General features: G+C 38.8%; 2 protein-coding genes across 3 annotated transcripts in view; one reads left to right on the top strand and one right to left on the bottom strand.

Annotated features, from left to right (window-relative positions):
* LOC146500345 (CD209 antigen-like protein A) overlaps positions 1 to 14,900 on the top strand; it is a 231,089-nt gene that overhangs the window by 159,868 nt on the left and 56,321 nt on the right. The window lies entirely within an intron of this gene.
* LOC146500349 (hydrocephalus-inducing protein homolog) overlaps positions 1 to 14,900 on the bottom strand; it is a 51,712-nt gene that overhangs the window by 30,754 nt on the left and 6,058 nt on the right. Inside the window, exons 9-31 of the mRNA XM_085135790.1 lie at positions 14,699 to 14,873; positions 13,980 to 14,079; positions 13,588 to 13,706; positions 13,026 to 13,249; positions 12,791 to 12,858; positions 12,434 to 12,675; positions 11,943 to 12,043; positions 11,137 to 11,272; positions 9,770 to 9,934; positions 9,519 to 9,671; positions 8,678 to 8,916; positions 8,265 to 8,562; positions 8,013 to 8,156; positions 7,407 to 7,550; positions 6,776 to 6,868; positions 6,295 to 6,509; positions 5,427 to 5,601; positions 4,612 to 4,821; positions 2,161 to 2,343; positions 1,812 to 1,986; positions 1,294 to 1,424; positions 890 to 1,017; positions 418 to 554 (exon numbers count right to left, since the gene is read on the bottom strand). Coding sequence (XP_084991916.1) covers positions 418 to 554; positions 890 to 1,017; positions 1,294 to 1,424; positions 1,812 to 1,986; positions 2,161 to 2,343; positions 4,612 to 4,821; positions 5,427 to 5,601; positions 6,295 to 6,509; positions 6,776 to 6,868; positions 7,407 to 7,550; positions 8,013 to 8,156; positions 8,265 to 8,562; positions 8,678 to 8,916; positions 9,519 to 9,671; positions 9,770 to 9,934; positions 11,137 to 11,272; positions 11,943 to 12,043; positions 12,434 to 12,675; positions 12,791 to 12,858; positions 13,026 to 13,249; positions 13,588 to 13,706; positions 13,980 to 14,079; positions 14,699 to 14,873 — 3,755 coding nt within the window. The remainder of the gene's footprint in view (positions 1 to 417; positions 555 to 889; positions 1,018 to 1,293; positions 1,425 to 1,811; positions 1,987 to 2,160; positions 2,344 to 4,611; positions 4,822 to 5,426; positions 5,602 to 6,294; positions 6,510 to 6,775; positions 6,869 to 7,406; positions 7,551 to 8,012; positions 8,157 to 8,264; positions 8,563 to 8,677; positions 8,917 to 9,518; positions 9,672 to 9,769; positions 9,935 to 11,136; positions 11,273 to 11,942; positions 12,044 to 12,433; positions 12,676 to 12,790; positions 12,859 to 13,025; positions 13,250 to 13,587; positions 13,707 to 13,979; positions 14,080 to 14,698; positions 14,874 to 14,900) is intronic.

Genomic DNA, 14,900 nt, shown 5'->3' on the forward strand with positions numbered 1-14,900 from the left:
CAGGGTGAGAGGCAGGGTACACCCTGGACAGGTTCCCAGCCTGATGCAGGGCTAATGCAGAGAGACAGACAACCATTCACACTCACATTCACACGTACGGACAATTTAGATTCACCAATGAACCTAACCCCACTAATCCTTATTTCAAGCATTTTAAAAAACACAGGTTGTCTTTGCCTGCCTTTAACAAACTATCCCCATCCAAGATTGTAACCTTGTGTCTTGTTGTAATCTTTCTTTAACAATCTAAGGGTTTTAGGTAAAACTGTCACTTGTTCAGCTACCTCATCTTTGTTCTAGAGTTATCAGAGATCAAGTTTATTTTCCTTTTGTTCTTGTAAATTAGTCTAAGGGAGAGAGAGAGAGAGAGAGAGAGAGATGATGATGACCTGAAAAAGTAGGAGGACATTGCATTACCTGTGTCCCCAAGATGTTTGTTAGTGGGATGGAAAGACACAGGTATTGATCCATTATTGCTGACTTTTACAGCACGACTCACGACTTTGCCAGGAATGACAAAACCAAAATCCAGAATGTACTCTGGGAGTTGGAACCTGGGAAAAAGATTTAAATAATAAGAATAAAACACTGGGCACAAACAAGCATGTTAGCAATATAATTTATTGTTATAGACTAAAGTCTGTAAAAACATTTAGAATATATGTATTATAATTTTACTAAATATAATTTTGCTTTGTATACTGAACTTAAGTATCTTATACATTATATTATAGATTTGTGAACTTTCAACGAGATATAATGACATCGTATCAAGAGCGCACAAAGTAAAAAAAAGCTAAACAGTCACAAATTCCCCAGCACAGTTTGATAAAGTTCTCACTTCAAAACAGAGTCACCAAAATGCATGTGTGTACTTGTGTTTACATACTTTATTAGCTTGTTCCACTTTCTGAAGGACTCTTGTGGTTCTTCAGTCTCCAGCAAGTTATTAGCCACAGCAAGAGCATTTTTTTTGACCAACAATCGTTCGATTTCCATGTGAAGCAGATCTTCATACTAGAGGTCAAAGAGAGAACAGGGAATAGCAGGGGATGCAAGAAGTGGTAAAAACACTCACAACTCAACAGAGGAAACAAACAAACCTTACCAATCTACAACTGTAAATACCTCTGCAATAAGGGATTTTATTTGTGCTTAATTTTCCCTACAAATCCTCATAAATTCCCTACATGTCCACAATATCAAGTCAGCATACATATTAATAGGTATTTTTTCTTAATCCTCAACAAAATTATAGAAAATGTGAGGTGTCACTAATATGAAGTTACTGACTGTGAGTGTGCGCGTCGCCTCTGTTGTTGCTCCTCCCCGAACAGTAAATTCATATATAAGCTTCTCTTTGACTCCATCTTTCTCCACAGCTGTTCTGGCCTGCTGTAACATGTCACTATAACACTCCTCCGCTGTAAGAGAAATCACAGTGCAGAAATAAGAAGTTGAATTTGTGTCTCAAGAACTGTTATCACAATAGAGGTCTATTATGGACCGTTTGAGCTTGATGCTTTTCAACAAAACTGGTTTAAAGAGAAAACGAGGGAAATATGAGTTCACAAGGATAATTGACAACATCCTTATATAGTTCTGTAAGATGGTAACACACTGATGTAATCATATGTATTTATAAGTCCTACTTTCAGCCCTTTTGTCTGATGCAGAATCATTTATTTATTTTGAGCAAAAGCACTATTTTAAAGTAAATTTTAATGAGCTAAATATTCATCTTATAGCTCATTGATTTTGGATTGAACATATCTCTGTGCATGTGTGTGTGTGTGTGTGTGTGTGCATACACAGGATTCGTGGTAAATTCAGGCTGATCCTGGGGAACACTCCCACACCAGTCAGAGTGATCTCCTCCAGTGGTAGGAAAGCCACCTGCATCTGAAGCTTCTTCTTAAACACTTCAGGAATGCCCGGAAGGTAGAGTACACGGAGAACCTGTACCATACCTGCATCAAGGTAACCCTGTCTCAAACACACACACACACACACACACACACACACACACACACACACACACACACACGCATGCACGCACACACGCACACACACACACACATACACATAAGGAAAGCCATTCTTTCCATGATAAAATAGCTTTGAACATCCACAATTGAAATGGCAAACTCATAAGCTCACCTGAGCAGGAATGACTGTAGACCAACCAGGTCTGACCTCATGTTCAAAGACCTTCATCTGCCGTACTTCCTTCTCACCAACCCCTTCCTCCTCCTCCTCTCTATGAGGGTGTATACTGTATTTGAAGCCCACCTTGCCCGTGTTTGTCAGGGTTACATCAACTTCACCTACACAATGAAAAAGCTAGAAGCAAAGGACAAAGACTAAGAGGAGAGAGCAAACACTGTTCTGCCTTTTAAAGTTAACTGTACCTTTACTTTTATTACAGTTTTTTCTGAATGCTTAAACCCTAACTGTGATTCTTATAGCACAATTTCTAAAACTATTAATACTTATAGCAAAACCACTCACTGAGTTTGCTAAACTAAAAGCACAAACACTGCTTTGCACTCAGTTTGCCATTTTGTAACACACACTTTGCAAACCTGTAGCTACAATCCACTGCACAGCACTCTTTTTGCAGAACTGTAAACACAACTCACTGCTTTACACTCAATTTCCAAATGATCAACGCACTCCTAGCAAAACTATACACGTTTAAGGCCATTATTTACACTATTTTGCCAACTGTCTGGCACACTGTCACATGTGAAAACCTTTTTAGATAATTAGTTCACTTTGCAATCAGCCCAAGCACTATAATACAGGTCAGCTCTATGTGTGGAGTACAATGGAGGGAGCAGGAAGAGTGAGAAGTAGAGGAGGCCGAGGAAGAGGACGTGGAGGTGAAGAAGTAGGATGAAAAGGACGACAAGGACAAGGAGGAGCAAGAGGAGGACGAGGAGGGGGTAGAGGACGAGGAGGGGGGAGAGGAAGGGTAAGAAGAGTAAGAAATAGAATTGCTGATGACATCAGAACTACAATAGTGGACCATGTAAGCAACCGTGGAATGACCCTGAGGGAAGCTGGCCAATGGGTCCAGCCTAACTCGAGCCGCTACACTGTCGCAAGCATCATAAGGACATTTTGAAATGAGAATTGGTTAGTACAGTCACTTTGCACTAAGATTTGTAGCACTGCCATATGCCAATGAGAAACACAACAATACCATAGATGTAAAAATACTGAAATTGTTACTTTACAGAATTGTTAGACGACCAGATGCTGGGGCAGAGGAAGCATGTTCACTGCAAATGTTCACTTATTGCAAATAATCCTATACTTGGAAATAAACACTTGTGTTTGTTTTGATGTGTGTGAATAAACACCAGTACTTGAAGTTTGGATCCCTCTATGCTTACAGATCTATGACAAAAGTATGAGCTCAAACTGACATAGCCTAACTTGTGCACAGAGAAAGCAAAAGCCAGATGTGTTTTTTATTCATACCATCAGTGTGTAGTTGATGCATTGTGTGCTTATTAATATGATGGCTTGTGTTAACTGTTGGATACAAAAATACCATTTTTACAAAGGTGTGGAGAGTTAAGCAAGGGTTATTTGCTTTTACAAGAAAACTACAATGTTTTGCTGATTGGGTGAAGAGTTTTCTTATTTGTGTGTAGAGTTTTGCAAAAATAGCCAATAGTTACAAAAAATGTGCTCAAGCCATCAGAAAAAACTGTAATGATCATGTCAAGCCGCTTACTGCAAACAGACAAAGTACTCCACCTAGTGACCGAGTATACTGTATTTGGTAGAGAAAACAATTTGTTTTTCAAAAAAAAAAAGCATTGACCGTAATGGACATTTTTTTTAATCTTAAGGTTTATGAAAATACGAGAAAGGATAGTTTTACACATAAGGGCCCAAGCAGGGCAAGCAAAAACATGTTACTCTGAATCAAATCCAATCTACTAACAGATGCCATGATGTAAAAAATTAAAAGTGTTATTCATTTCACTTGTCAGTGGTCATAATGTTAGGCCTGATTGGTGTATAGAAATATGGCAAATGTAAGTCTTTCTATACAGTGTTTAACTTTCTAAGTGTTCAAAACTAAGCTGAGAGATGCACATGGTGTCATTTCGAATGTTTCACAGAATATCATTTGACCCTTCCTCCCTTTCTTAGGCATTCACAGAGGTCAACCCAACTCACTTCTTGAAGGGTCTAACAGCAATTTGCAAAGCAATATGCTTTGGATCTGAGCAGTTTTGGATTGTATTCTCATTATTACCTTTAATAATTTGTACTCTTTGCACCTCAGTTTAAATGAAAACTATTGTGAATTATAAGGCTGTGAGTCAAATGGAAGCTCTTTTATTGTTATCTTCATGTTAAAACTGCTCCATCCTCACACAGTTTTTTCTATATTAATATAAAGGTACTAAAATTAAATCTGAGATTTGGTACCTTAATGTAGTTTTCATTATTTTATTTTAAATTGAATGTGTTTAAGCTGAGAGTCCAAATACTAACATTTTGAACTTTAACCACTGGAGAGATGGAGCTGGCTGGAATAAAGATACCCGTAAGAAACGTAAGAATTAAGGTGCCTTGTATACGCACCTGCTGGCCAAAGTCCAAATGGGTGGTGTCAAGGGTGTAGCTGATTTCTGATGCGTGTCCTCTGAGAATGATTTCATATGTAGGCCCATCCTCTACATGGCACTGCGCGACCACCTGTCTGCTGATATTTTCATGGCCGTAGAAAGAGAACGTGACCGCCTGCTGATCCCCAGGTTGCAGATGACCATGTGTCGGCAAGATATCAAATACCTACACACACAACGAGAAAACCAGATGTTATTTAGGTTTTACTCTCAGCAATGTTCTGAATCTCAGTTTTGAAAGATGGTGGACAATACATTTAAAATATTTACAATGTATAGACAAGAATCTAATGAAATTTGATTATAAAAAAAAATACTCTATGATTGAATCAGTGAAGAACATAATCATAGCTGCAACTAGAGTCCAAATGATTTATTCTTTTTTTCAGCTGCTTGCTTTAAGTGTCATCACAGCGGACCATGTCACCAACCCTCTGCATGCCTTCTTTCACTACATCCATGAATCTACTATGAAAATTTTAAAGTAAAGAAGGGACAGAAGAAATGCCCTTCAACCATTATTCATGTTGCATGGATTGTCCACCAGAGGGCACTGTTGGTAATCTGTTTGGAACGCCACAACACAACACAACTGGCTTGTGACAATAAAACAATTTTATCTTTTTAAGGGCATTGTTGTATTATTTTAGCAAAGACTCATAAGTAACTGGACATAAATGTTATGTCTAGTTTCTTTTGATAACAAATCTGCTTATGTTTCGTGCGCCTGAAAGAAAAGAAGAAATTACCTAAATGGAAATTTTTGCTTACCTCCTCCACACAAACAGAACCTTGTGTGCTGCTCTGTTGATCTGCAGCTAGCAGGGGGGTTTGAGGAGCTGAAAAGGCAGGTGAAAGAGTTGCAGAGGAGCGCCTCCATTCTTCCTGTTGACTTTCTGAAAGTTTCTGCTTCTTTTTCTTTTTCCCTTTCAGCATCTCTGTTTTTCTATAAGAGCAAAATAGTCAAATAAAGCATCCCTAAACTTAAAAATATATTTTTCATAATCACTGCATTGAAATCTTACAATAAATGGAACATATGAAAATTTCTCTGCAAAGAAGGAAAAATATGATACTGTCTTTTAGCATCTTGGTGGAAAAAAACCCAAACAAATTCAAGATCTTCTTGAAGTGGACCTGTTATTTCATTTTTTTTTTTTTTAAATTAGAATCTGTTGATTGTGCAGTTGTATTTCCTCTCTCTTTAAGAGAACTTTACTCAGATCAGAAGTTAAAATATTTAGGATATTTCCTCACTTTGGCATCTTACAGATCCAAGATTTTTTTTTTTTTTTTAAAGTACAGATATTAGAAATTAGTTAACTCACTGAAATGTTTTGGTCATGTTTATACAAACACACATGATTCTGTTGTGGATTTGCTTTTGCTTTGACACTAGACTACTTGGTCAAAATAAATATCCAAATAGGTTCTGTATTAACACAGTAATAGCACTATAATATCTTTCTTAAGTGATGTGGCTGGCTGTTTCTGACTCACATAACATCTAAAACAGAACTGGGTTTAAAAGACTTACCACACAATCACTTTACAATTATACAACATGATACTGCAGTGTCTGGTTTATAAATGTGATACATGTTCTAATACTGTTTGGCCAGATTCTGTGTGACTATACCTGCTGTTAATGTGGTCATCCAGAAAGGTCCAGTAATAGGACACAGGAAGCAGGGAACAGTTTGTGATGGTCATGACTTTGTGAGTCTCTGTGCAGTTTAACACACAGTCAAAATCTACAGTGGTGGAGGGGAAGTCGAGGTTGGGGTAGTGGACCTCTGCATGCAGGTCCACTACATCCTGCTGTGGGTGTCCCAAGTAATTTACCTCAAGATACTGAAAACCATTTCAAGAAAGAGGGAAAAATTATGTTAGTAAGTGAACATTTATTCAAAGCCAAGGATTATCTGATAGCTTAATTAAGACATTAGTTTTAGATCATTAAATGAGTAAAAAAAATAAAAATAAACAAAAGTAAATGTTACTTCTATCCAGCCTATTTAATTTCAATGTAAATCAAGGTGAATAAGCCACTGCTCTAAAATGCACAACTGAAAGAAGATAACAGCATGATATATCAAAAGAGGCTGTATCATAGTTACCTCATCCACATTGTGTGACACTTGATCCTTATAGAAAGCTGGATTAAAGCATACCCACAACTCAGCCTCACACTTGTCGCCTAAAACCACAGACTGGAAAAAATACACAACACTATTATTGGAGTTATAGCACTTCAGTATATTGGGAAAATCAGTGTAAGAGCACTTCTTTCACAGAGCATGGTTTGGCACCTGGAAGAAAGAAATCATTTAATAAAATATTTATTACAATTCTGCCACGGGACCCAAGTTTATCAGACTTATCCTTCTAATCAAGATTATTCAATCACCACTACAGAAAAGTGCAATTCCTCAAACTCAAATTTGAATTGCATATTATGGATGCCCTAATTTGAACTACTATATCTGTATATCTTGAATGGAGCTGTTTGAAGTGCACATACAGTGAAGTCCCACAACCACATACAGATATCCATGACACACAATAACAAAAACAAAATAACAACATTAATCTGGAGAAAAGCTCATCTACAAGACAGTAAGAACACAACATGTTTCCACAAAAATGTTCACAAACATTGGTGCAAGGCTATATCACAGAATAGTGAGAATCCTGGAACTTAATTCCTGGAACTTAAAACGAAAACAACTAGCAAACAACAATGTGCACCTTAGTGGTGGCTGTACTGTGCTCCCCTGGGGCCTCACACAGAGAGAAAGGTTCTATGAGCGACAGCTTCATGGATACAGGCAGAGAGGACACGTTCTTCAAGATTAGCTTCTCATACAGGGGCCGCACACTATCCCCTTTGACCTGTAACACATATACAAATCCTTAATTAAATGAACCACAATAAAGGACAGGAATGAAGCTGCTGCAGTTTAACCGACAACTAGCTGTTAACTGTTAGCTAATGATGTCTTTAACAAGGTTAAACTATTGTAATTTTCAAAAAATCTGAATGTTAAAATAATCTAAATGCTTTCACTAAACTATACAGAGTTTGGAATATGCTAGACATCTTGTCACAATATCCCTAAACTAAACAACATCTATGTGGCATTTGGTTGTGAATCTTGAAATGCATTAAGGAAACCTGTAAGACTGACATAGGTATCTATCAAAGTTGTAGCTTATGGATATTTAACTTTAGTTTTTAACTAGGCTTTAGATAATATTTAAAAATACATACAACTTACAGAGCATTACAGTAGAGAGCATTCAGTATATGCATTCTAGACAAGGCACTGTTTCTAATTTTTGCTCAAGACTAACCTTCTTTATGTAGAAGTTCAGCTGCTTTGAGGAAATGCTGAGCAGAGGAGCCACAAAGCGACAAGTAATGTCTACAGACATGATTTTCTCCTGATACCCTTGCTGGCCAACTATAGCATAGCACACCAGACGTTCACGTACAACCTGCATTGTCAAAAAGAAGCATTATTTACATGTTCTATGCTGCTTACTATGCTACATCATGTCATTTAGTGCATGCGCAAACCTTTAACTTGCAACAAACTATTTCACCATTGGGGAGTCTGCAGAGACTGTCAGCACCATGTCAGCAGAGCCACCTGGAAAAAGTTCCAGACGAGACGGTCTGAGGCTAACCATCGACTTCTCCCTGCTGGAAGGGAGTGAAGATCCACGTCTTGCATCATCTCTCTGTTTAGGAGTGAAGATAGGAGGTAGGAAGCTTTGGTCGGGCAAGGTGCCACCTTTGCAGAGTTTTGCAGTGGGCTGTGAGGTATCGACCTTCCAGTACATCCGGTGTACTCGCTTGCCATGGTTGCAGAGCTTGAAGTGGTACTGGTATGGTTCATGACTTACAAAGTAGAATAAAGACAAAGGATAGTATCAGTGTCGTATTATCCACATCTACATCGTGAATTAATAACTAGGAAACGCTCCATTTTAGTCTATGAAAATGGGATTTCTACCTGAAGTGGGTGCCCAGGTCAAGGCTGGGACCAAAAGGCCTGTCACTGACAATTGTAGTGCCAGTGCCAGTGGCAGACAGGAGGACAGTGAGTGGCTGACTGTCCTGTATGGAAACCTCTAACTTGCCCTCAAACGCAACTGTATCCTTCAGATGCACCACGACCTTGAGCTCCACCTGGCTCCATGGTGGCACCTCCCCCTCGCTGGGTTCAATACGCCAAAAGGGCTTTCTGATGGTCTAAGGAAGCAGAAACAAAAATCTGAGTCTATTCATAGTGTGAACATCATGAGCTGAGGAAAAAACACAAAGCAGCGTAGAAGCTCCAATAGATCGTTCCAGCACTAAAATGTGATGCGTGAAAATATCAAGTGGGAGCATTTTCTATAACTGTGCTGCAAAGGTTTGCTATGAATGAACTCTGAGAGATAAGAGATTAAGAGAGAGCAAGAGATGAAAGTTGAAGTCTAGTCAACAGTAAAGGTTAACAGCATTTTTTGTGCATAAATGTTACACCAAACAGTGAGACTACATAATTTTATCATTAAAGTCTACCTAAATTGGTAAAATGTCACAATTTGGTTTAAAATGACTAGTGCAAAGGAAGCCCCTTATTCTCATTCTCAAATTTAAGCAGCAACTAATTATTTCAAGAGTTACCATAGCAGTAAAATCATTAGCTTATAAATTACATATCCAATTAGACTGATAATTGATCAATCACAGCAGTTAAGAAAGTCGGACTGCCAATACATGAACAGATCTATGGTTGGACAGATAGTATGTGCCTGCCTGTCTAAGTCACAAATGGTATTTTTATTTTCTTGGGTGAGTGTTTGTACCATTGGAATGGTAAAGTGAGCTGGAATAGGTGAGTGGTTTGACAGGAGCAGGGTTTTGCCAATGTCCGTCAGAACTGGGATTTTGCCAAAGTGTAGCTGTGTGGTTTGAATGTGAACTAGTGGCCCATGCCCAATACATGATAAGGCCACTTCCTGAAACAGAACAGAAGTAGGAGGATTAGAGAATAGGCACCATGCCGGTATTCAGACCTACACACAACTTGCACTCCCACACATGCACTTCCACTGACCAGGGGTGGCTGGGAGCTCCCAAATACAGCAATACGTATCGTGTGATGCAGCATTCCAGGGGCCTTAGCTAGGAGACGCACAGGAAGCTCCTCGGAGCAGCCCGGATGAATCACTCCTCTGGGGTCAGAACTGCCTAAAAGCAGCGAAGAATTCTCTTCATATTCCTGAAAACAGGGAGAGCAAAAAGTAAATTATAAAAAAACTAAATTATACGTTTTAATGTCAGCATACAGATCTGGTACAAAATGTGTTTAGGTAAGTTGCTTCAGTGCATGTGTAATACCAGATTGCATTTATATAGCGCTTTTCTAGGCACCCAAAGCGCCCCCCTGAACCACGGTCGCCCACAAGTTGCCTCAGTGCATGTGTACACAAAGAATCCATCTCTGCTATATATATATATATATATATATATATATATATATATATATATATGTATATATATATATGAAGCACAGTCATTGATTATATAAGGAAAGCTTTTGTTGCCCTTTGTCTCAAAAATCCAAATCAATTCAAAGCAAAATAACACAAATAAAACTTAAACACTTTCTTAGCAGTTACATGACACAGTTTTGTGGAACCACCTGACATAACTTTCTAAACTTAATCCCAAATAAACATTTTTTGAGTGAAATGCAAGAAACACACGCAGAGTTCCAAAATAAGAAGAGTGAGCTGTTTATTAGGCTGAGAAGACTAAATCAAATCAGACACAGTGTTGTTTGTGGGCGATTGTGGCTCAAGAGTTGGGAGGTCGCTTTGTAATTGGAAGGTTGCCGGTCAAGACACTTCACCTGTTGCCTACTGGTGGTGGTCAGAGGTCCTGGTGGCTACAATGTAGCTTGCCATCACCAGTGTGTGAATGGGTGGATGACTGTAAGTAGTGTAAAGCGCTTTGGGGTCCTTAGGGACTAGTAAAGTGCTATACAAATACAGGCCATTTACCATTTGATTATTAAGCTGGTATAAATATCTGCTTTATATTTAGACAAAGCCAGTTCTTTTGTTTGCTCATTTCCAATCTTTATGCTCATGGCTCCACAGTGTAACTGTTTACACATTTGCCTAACAAGTGAAAGATCCCAGTTTGTTCTAAGGAAGAGACACAAATCCCTTAGCAGTTGCATCAGGAACAGCATCTGATATAGAAATCTGCCAAATCAAATTTGTGGAGCTACCTGTGGTGACCCCTTGTGGCAAGCGACAAACTAAAAGTGGGTATTTCTAATTTTTACGCTAAGCTAACTTTCTCCTGGCTCCAACTTTATATTTATTGAAAAGGAAAGGTACAGTGTAAAACACTTTAGTGGCTGCCAAAACATGTAAACTCTATAATTGTTGTTGCTCCGGTGATCCATCCAACCTGATCAAGCATGCCGTAGCAGGCAGGCAAATTGCTGGGGTTGGTCAACCGCACTTTCTGTTCGAAGGGTTGATTGAGGAAACACCTTTCAAAGTGTAGCACTGGAGTATCCACCAAAATCTGAGGCACAACACACCTATCAACAAAGGGGAAAAAAGCAAGTCAGACAATCAGAAGAAAAACAAGGAAAATGTGAGGAGAATAAAAGACGTGTAATTGCACTTCATCATGCCTAAACTCTATTAATCCTCCAAGTTCAAGTTCAATGGATGCAAACAAACAAAAGTGCAACAGAGACTACTGGAAGAAAAAAAGCTACATTGATTTAGGAAAAAAGATGACAGAAGAGATTACTTAACACTCACCCTACTAATTGGGATCCTTAAGGGATGCTTGACTTGAAGTAATGAACATAATATGTTCCATTTAATCTCTAATGACAAATACAGCTGAGTAAAAACAACTATACTTTGAATGGTTTTAAAGAAAATATATAGTAATGTATGTCGTATGTAATGTATGTCGTTTCATGGATTTTATGGGTCTCATCCACCAACTAAGACACCACAACAAAGACATTTTATTCTATTTTCCTATATCAGATGGATGGACATTCATTCTTATTCATCATTTTTTATTAAGTTTCCCTTTTCAAAGGGAAAAAGATATTCAGTCTTAGGCTAATAGAGAATAAAGATCTGTGTAAATGGGCCCAGTATGACATGTTAGATTCATTTTGCTGTGACAGAAATGACTTCAATAGCTGTTTATTTGAGTACGTCTGGACATTAAGCATGTTTATGTACCTAGCATTTATAGGCAGAGTCAGAATTTCCTCCCCAACACCTTCAACATCCACCACCAGTGACAGCTGGTATGTCCTGACTGTGTTGGAGCACAGTGTGACCTGTACAAACATCGCACAGACATACAACAAGACCACAAATACACCAATACACAGACAGGACAACAAGTGTCTAAAGTTAAAAGGAAAGGAAAGTTCATTAATGTCACCTTCAGCTTTAAAGACCCCAGTATCAACAGGGTAACCACCATGATGATGACTGCTGGCTAGAGATTTGATTATTTTCTAAACCAGCAAAATATGTCAATGAGATTTACTAATCCTTCAAGATTCCCCAGATATTTTTTATATTATCTAAATAATCTACATAATTTACATGTATATAAAAATAAAAACAGAATATTTGAGGTTTTTTTCCACTATTTCATAACATGAAAACACTGATTGCTGAAATATTTCGTCAGTGGCAGGGATGGTGTTAATAAACTGTACCTTAATGTCAACATCGGACACGCTACGCACTGAGCCTGCTGCCGGGCTGACCGTGAACTCCACAGGGCATGGATGAAGATCTCTAGCAGTATAACCTTGCCAATCTTTCAGTGACTCATCCGAAATCTGTTTGAATGAGCTAACACTAGGAGAGCCCAGCCCGTCTCCCAAGACACGCAGGATGAAGTTCACGGGTACAAAGGAAGGGTTGAAGAGCGTACAACCAACTGTTACTGGAAAACCTATGCAGAGAGATTAAAAGAAACCAATATGAGAAAATGTGAAAATATTAAGATGATGTCTGTCATTATTCTCTGGATATATGTTATAAAAACTAGAAGAGCAAAAGTGATGTACCAAAGGCTACATCCCCAAAATTAAGCTCTGAAACACTGAAGTGGATTGTGGGACAAATGATGGAACCCCTGCAAAGAAGAAACAAAGAAACCTTGAAACCTCGGGAACAATAAGATTTGAAAATACGCAGTGAGAGTGTAATAGACCCACTACTACAGCTGGGTCAGCTATTATTTGTGCTGTGTTACATGTAAATGTCCTGGCAGAGAACTGGCTCGCTGCTTGCTAACTTTACCCAACAGTGAAGGTCAGTGATTGAGGTTGTCCTGCCACACTTAGCAGCAACTCCTCAAAGAATGAACCCAGAATGGGACTGCGGAACGATACTTCCACTATCTGGCAGGCGCCAGAGGGAACAACACCTTCCTCGGGATTGAAGGAGAAACAGCGGCCAAAAGTGGTGTCAGGACTTGACCACCTGAAAGGGGCATCAATTGGCTCTTTGTTTGACAACTGCACCTGAAGAATGAATTCTTGTATGAGAACAAATACCCAATATTGATCCTCTAAATACAAAATGTGTTTCATGGAGTAGATGAATTGATATAAGGTGGTAGAGTCTTTCAGCAGTACATTTGTGCATTAAAACTGTCAAAAGAAAAACTTTTGATTTTGTTTTTATTTTATTTTACAGCTTTTTTTAACAATATATGCTGTTTTGTTATCTTGTGGATAAGAACTATAACCTTGCAGTGCACCCACCAAGGCTGAATTCAACTCACACAAGTTCAAGCATTCTACATTAGAGCCATACTGGCAATAACATAACGTGTTCACACTGGCTTGGTTTTTCTTACCTCTTGACGAAATCTTTCACCTATGAATAAATCTTTTAAGTTCATCCCATCATAGTTAAGCACAAGTTGAGGGCCCATGCCTTTGCCCTTGACTGTGAGGGGTAGCGGTGATTCACATCCTAAGATGACAAACAGCCATGATGAAAGAGTTACAATAGAGCTAAAGACAGAGAAAGGAAAATTGTAGGGCCACAGGAAAGAAAACATCACACAGATTTTATGCATGTGACGGTGAAGTTTAAAAGTTGCCTCTGTGTTTCTGTGATTTTGCTCTATTTTTTAACAATGTAAACATGACTAAAATGGACAAAAAGTACTGATTAAACTGATAACATTATGAATTATTATCTTTTGCTCCGGTATGTGTGTGTGTTTGAGAAACCGGAATAAACCTGTGACATCGCAGTATATGGTTTGTTGATAAAGTCTGGCCTCCTCAGGCTTGAAGATGATGGTGAACTTCGCTGTGGTGCTGGGCCATATTTCCCCCTCCTGAAGTACGTAAAGACAACAATAATTATTTTAGTGAAACAAAATGCAAACATTACAAAAACGTAAGAAGAAGAAAACGACTAATTTTTTGGTCAGGCTTTACTCTACACATACACACGCAGGTGACCTCCCTAACTCTGTGTTGTCTCTTTGTCCAGGGAATGGGGCTGAGTTGGGGACAGAAGACAGAGGAGCTCATACTTTCTAAAGGTCTCTGGACAGAAAGGCCCTAATCTGTGGTTCTAATGTCACAGAAGAATCAGACAGAAGTTATATGCAAACAGTCTTGATCACAAAGTCTGTGTGACAGTTTTAACATCAGATCTGATCAGCCTTTTCAGAATTCTGTTCTCACAGCAATAATACAGCTCTGAGGGTAGAGCATGCTGCAAGAAATGATTCACGGAAACATCAAAAATTTCAAGTGCTGTTGCTCCTGTTCCTTCTCCCCACTTAAAACTATTACATTATGCAGACATACTATAGGAGGCATTGTTGCCTCTAGAGTTGATGGAAACAAAACAATGGGCAATGTAATGACATTTAAGTATTCAACTAATCTGTCTGGCAAGAGGAAAATCATGTGAACACACGACATGACAATGAAACACAAACACACCGGAGGCTCCACAGTTATACAGTGTGAAAGGGCCAAGAGGTAGTCGTTTGCATCCTGACTTCTGTGTTCCGGTGGGGCTCTGGACTGCAGCGGGGGGTAATGGATCCCTGCAAGGTCAGACTTAAGCAACTGTCCTAGCTCGACTTCTTCCTTCTGCTGGAGCACTGAGCCCTCCCTAGAGACAAGTAGGGAGAGACAGTGA

This window comes from Neolamprologus multifasciatus, chromosome 16 (assembly GCF_963576455.1).
Source record: "Neolamprologus multifasciatus chromosome 16, fNeoMul1.2, whole genome shotgun sequence".
Classification (NCBI taxonomy): domain Eukaryota; kingdom Metazoa; phylum Chordata; class Actinopteri; order Cichliformes; family Cichlidae; genus Neolamprologus; species Neolamprologus multifasciatus.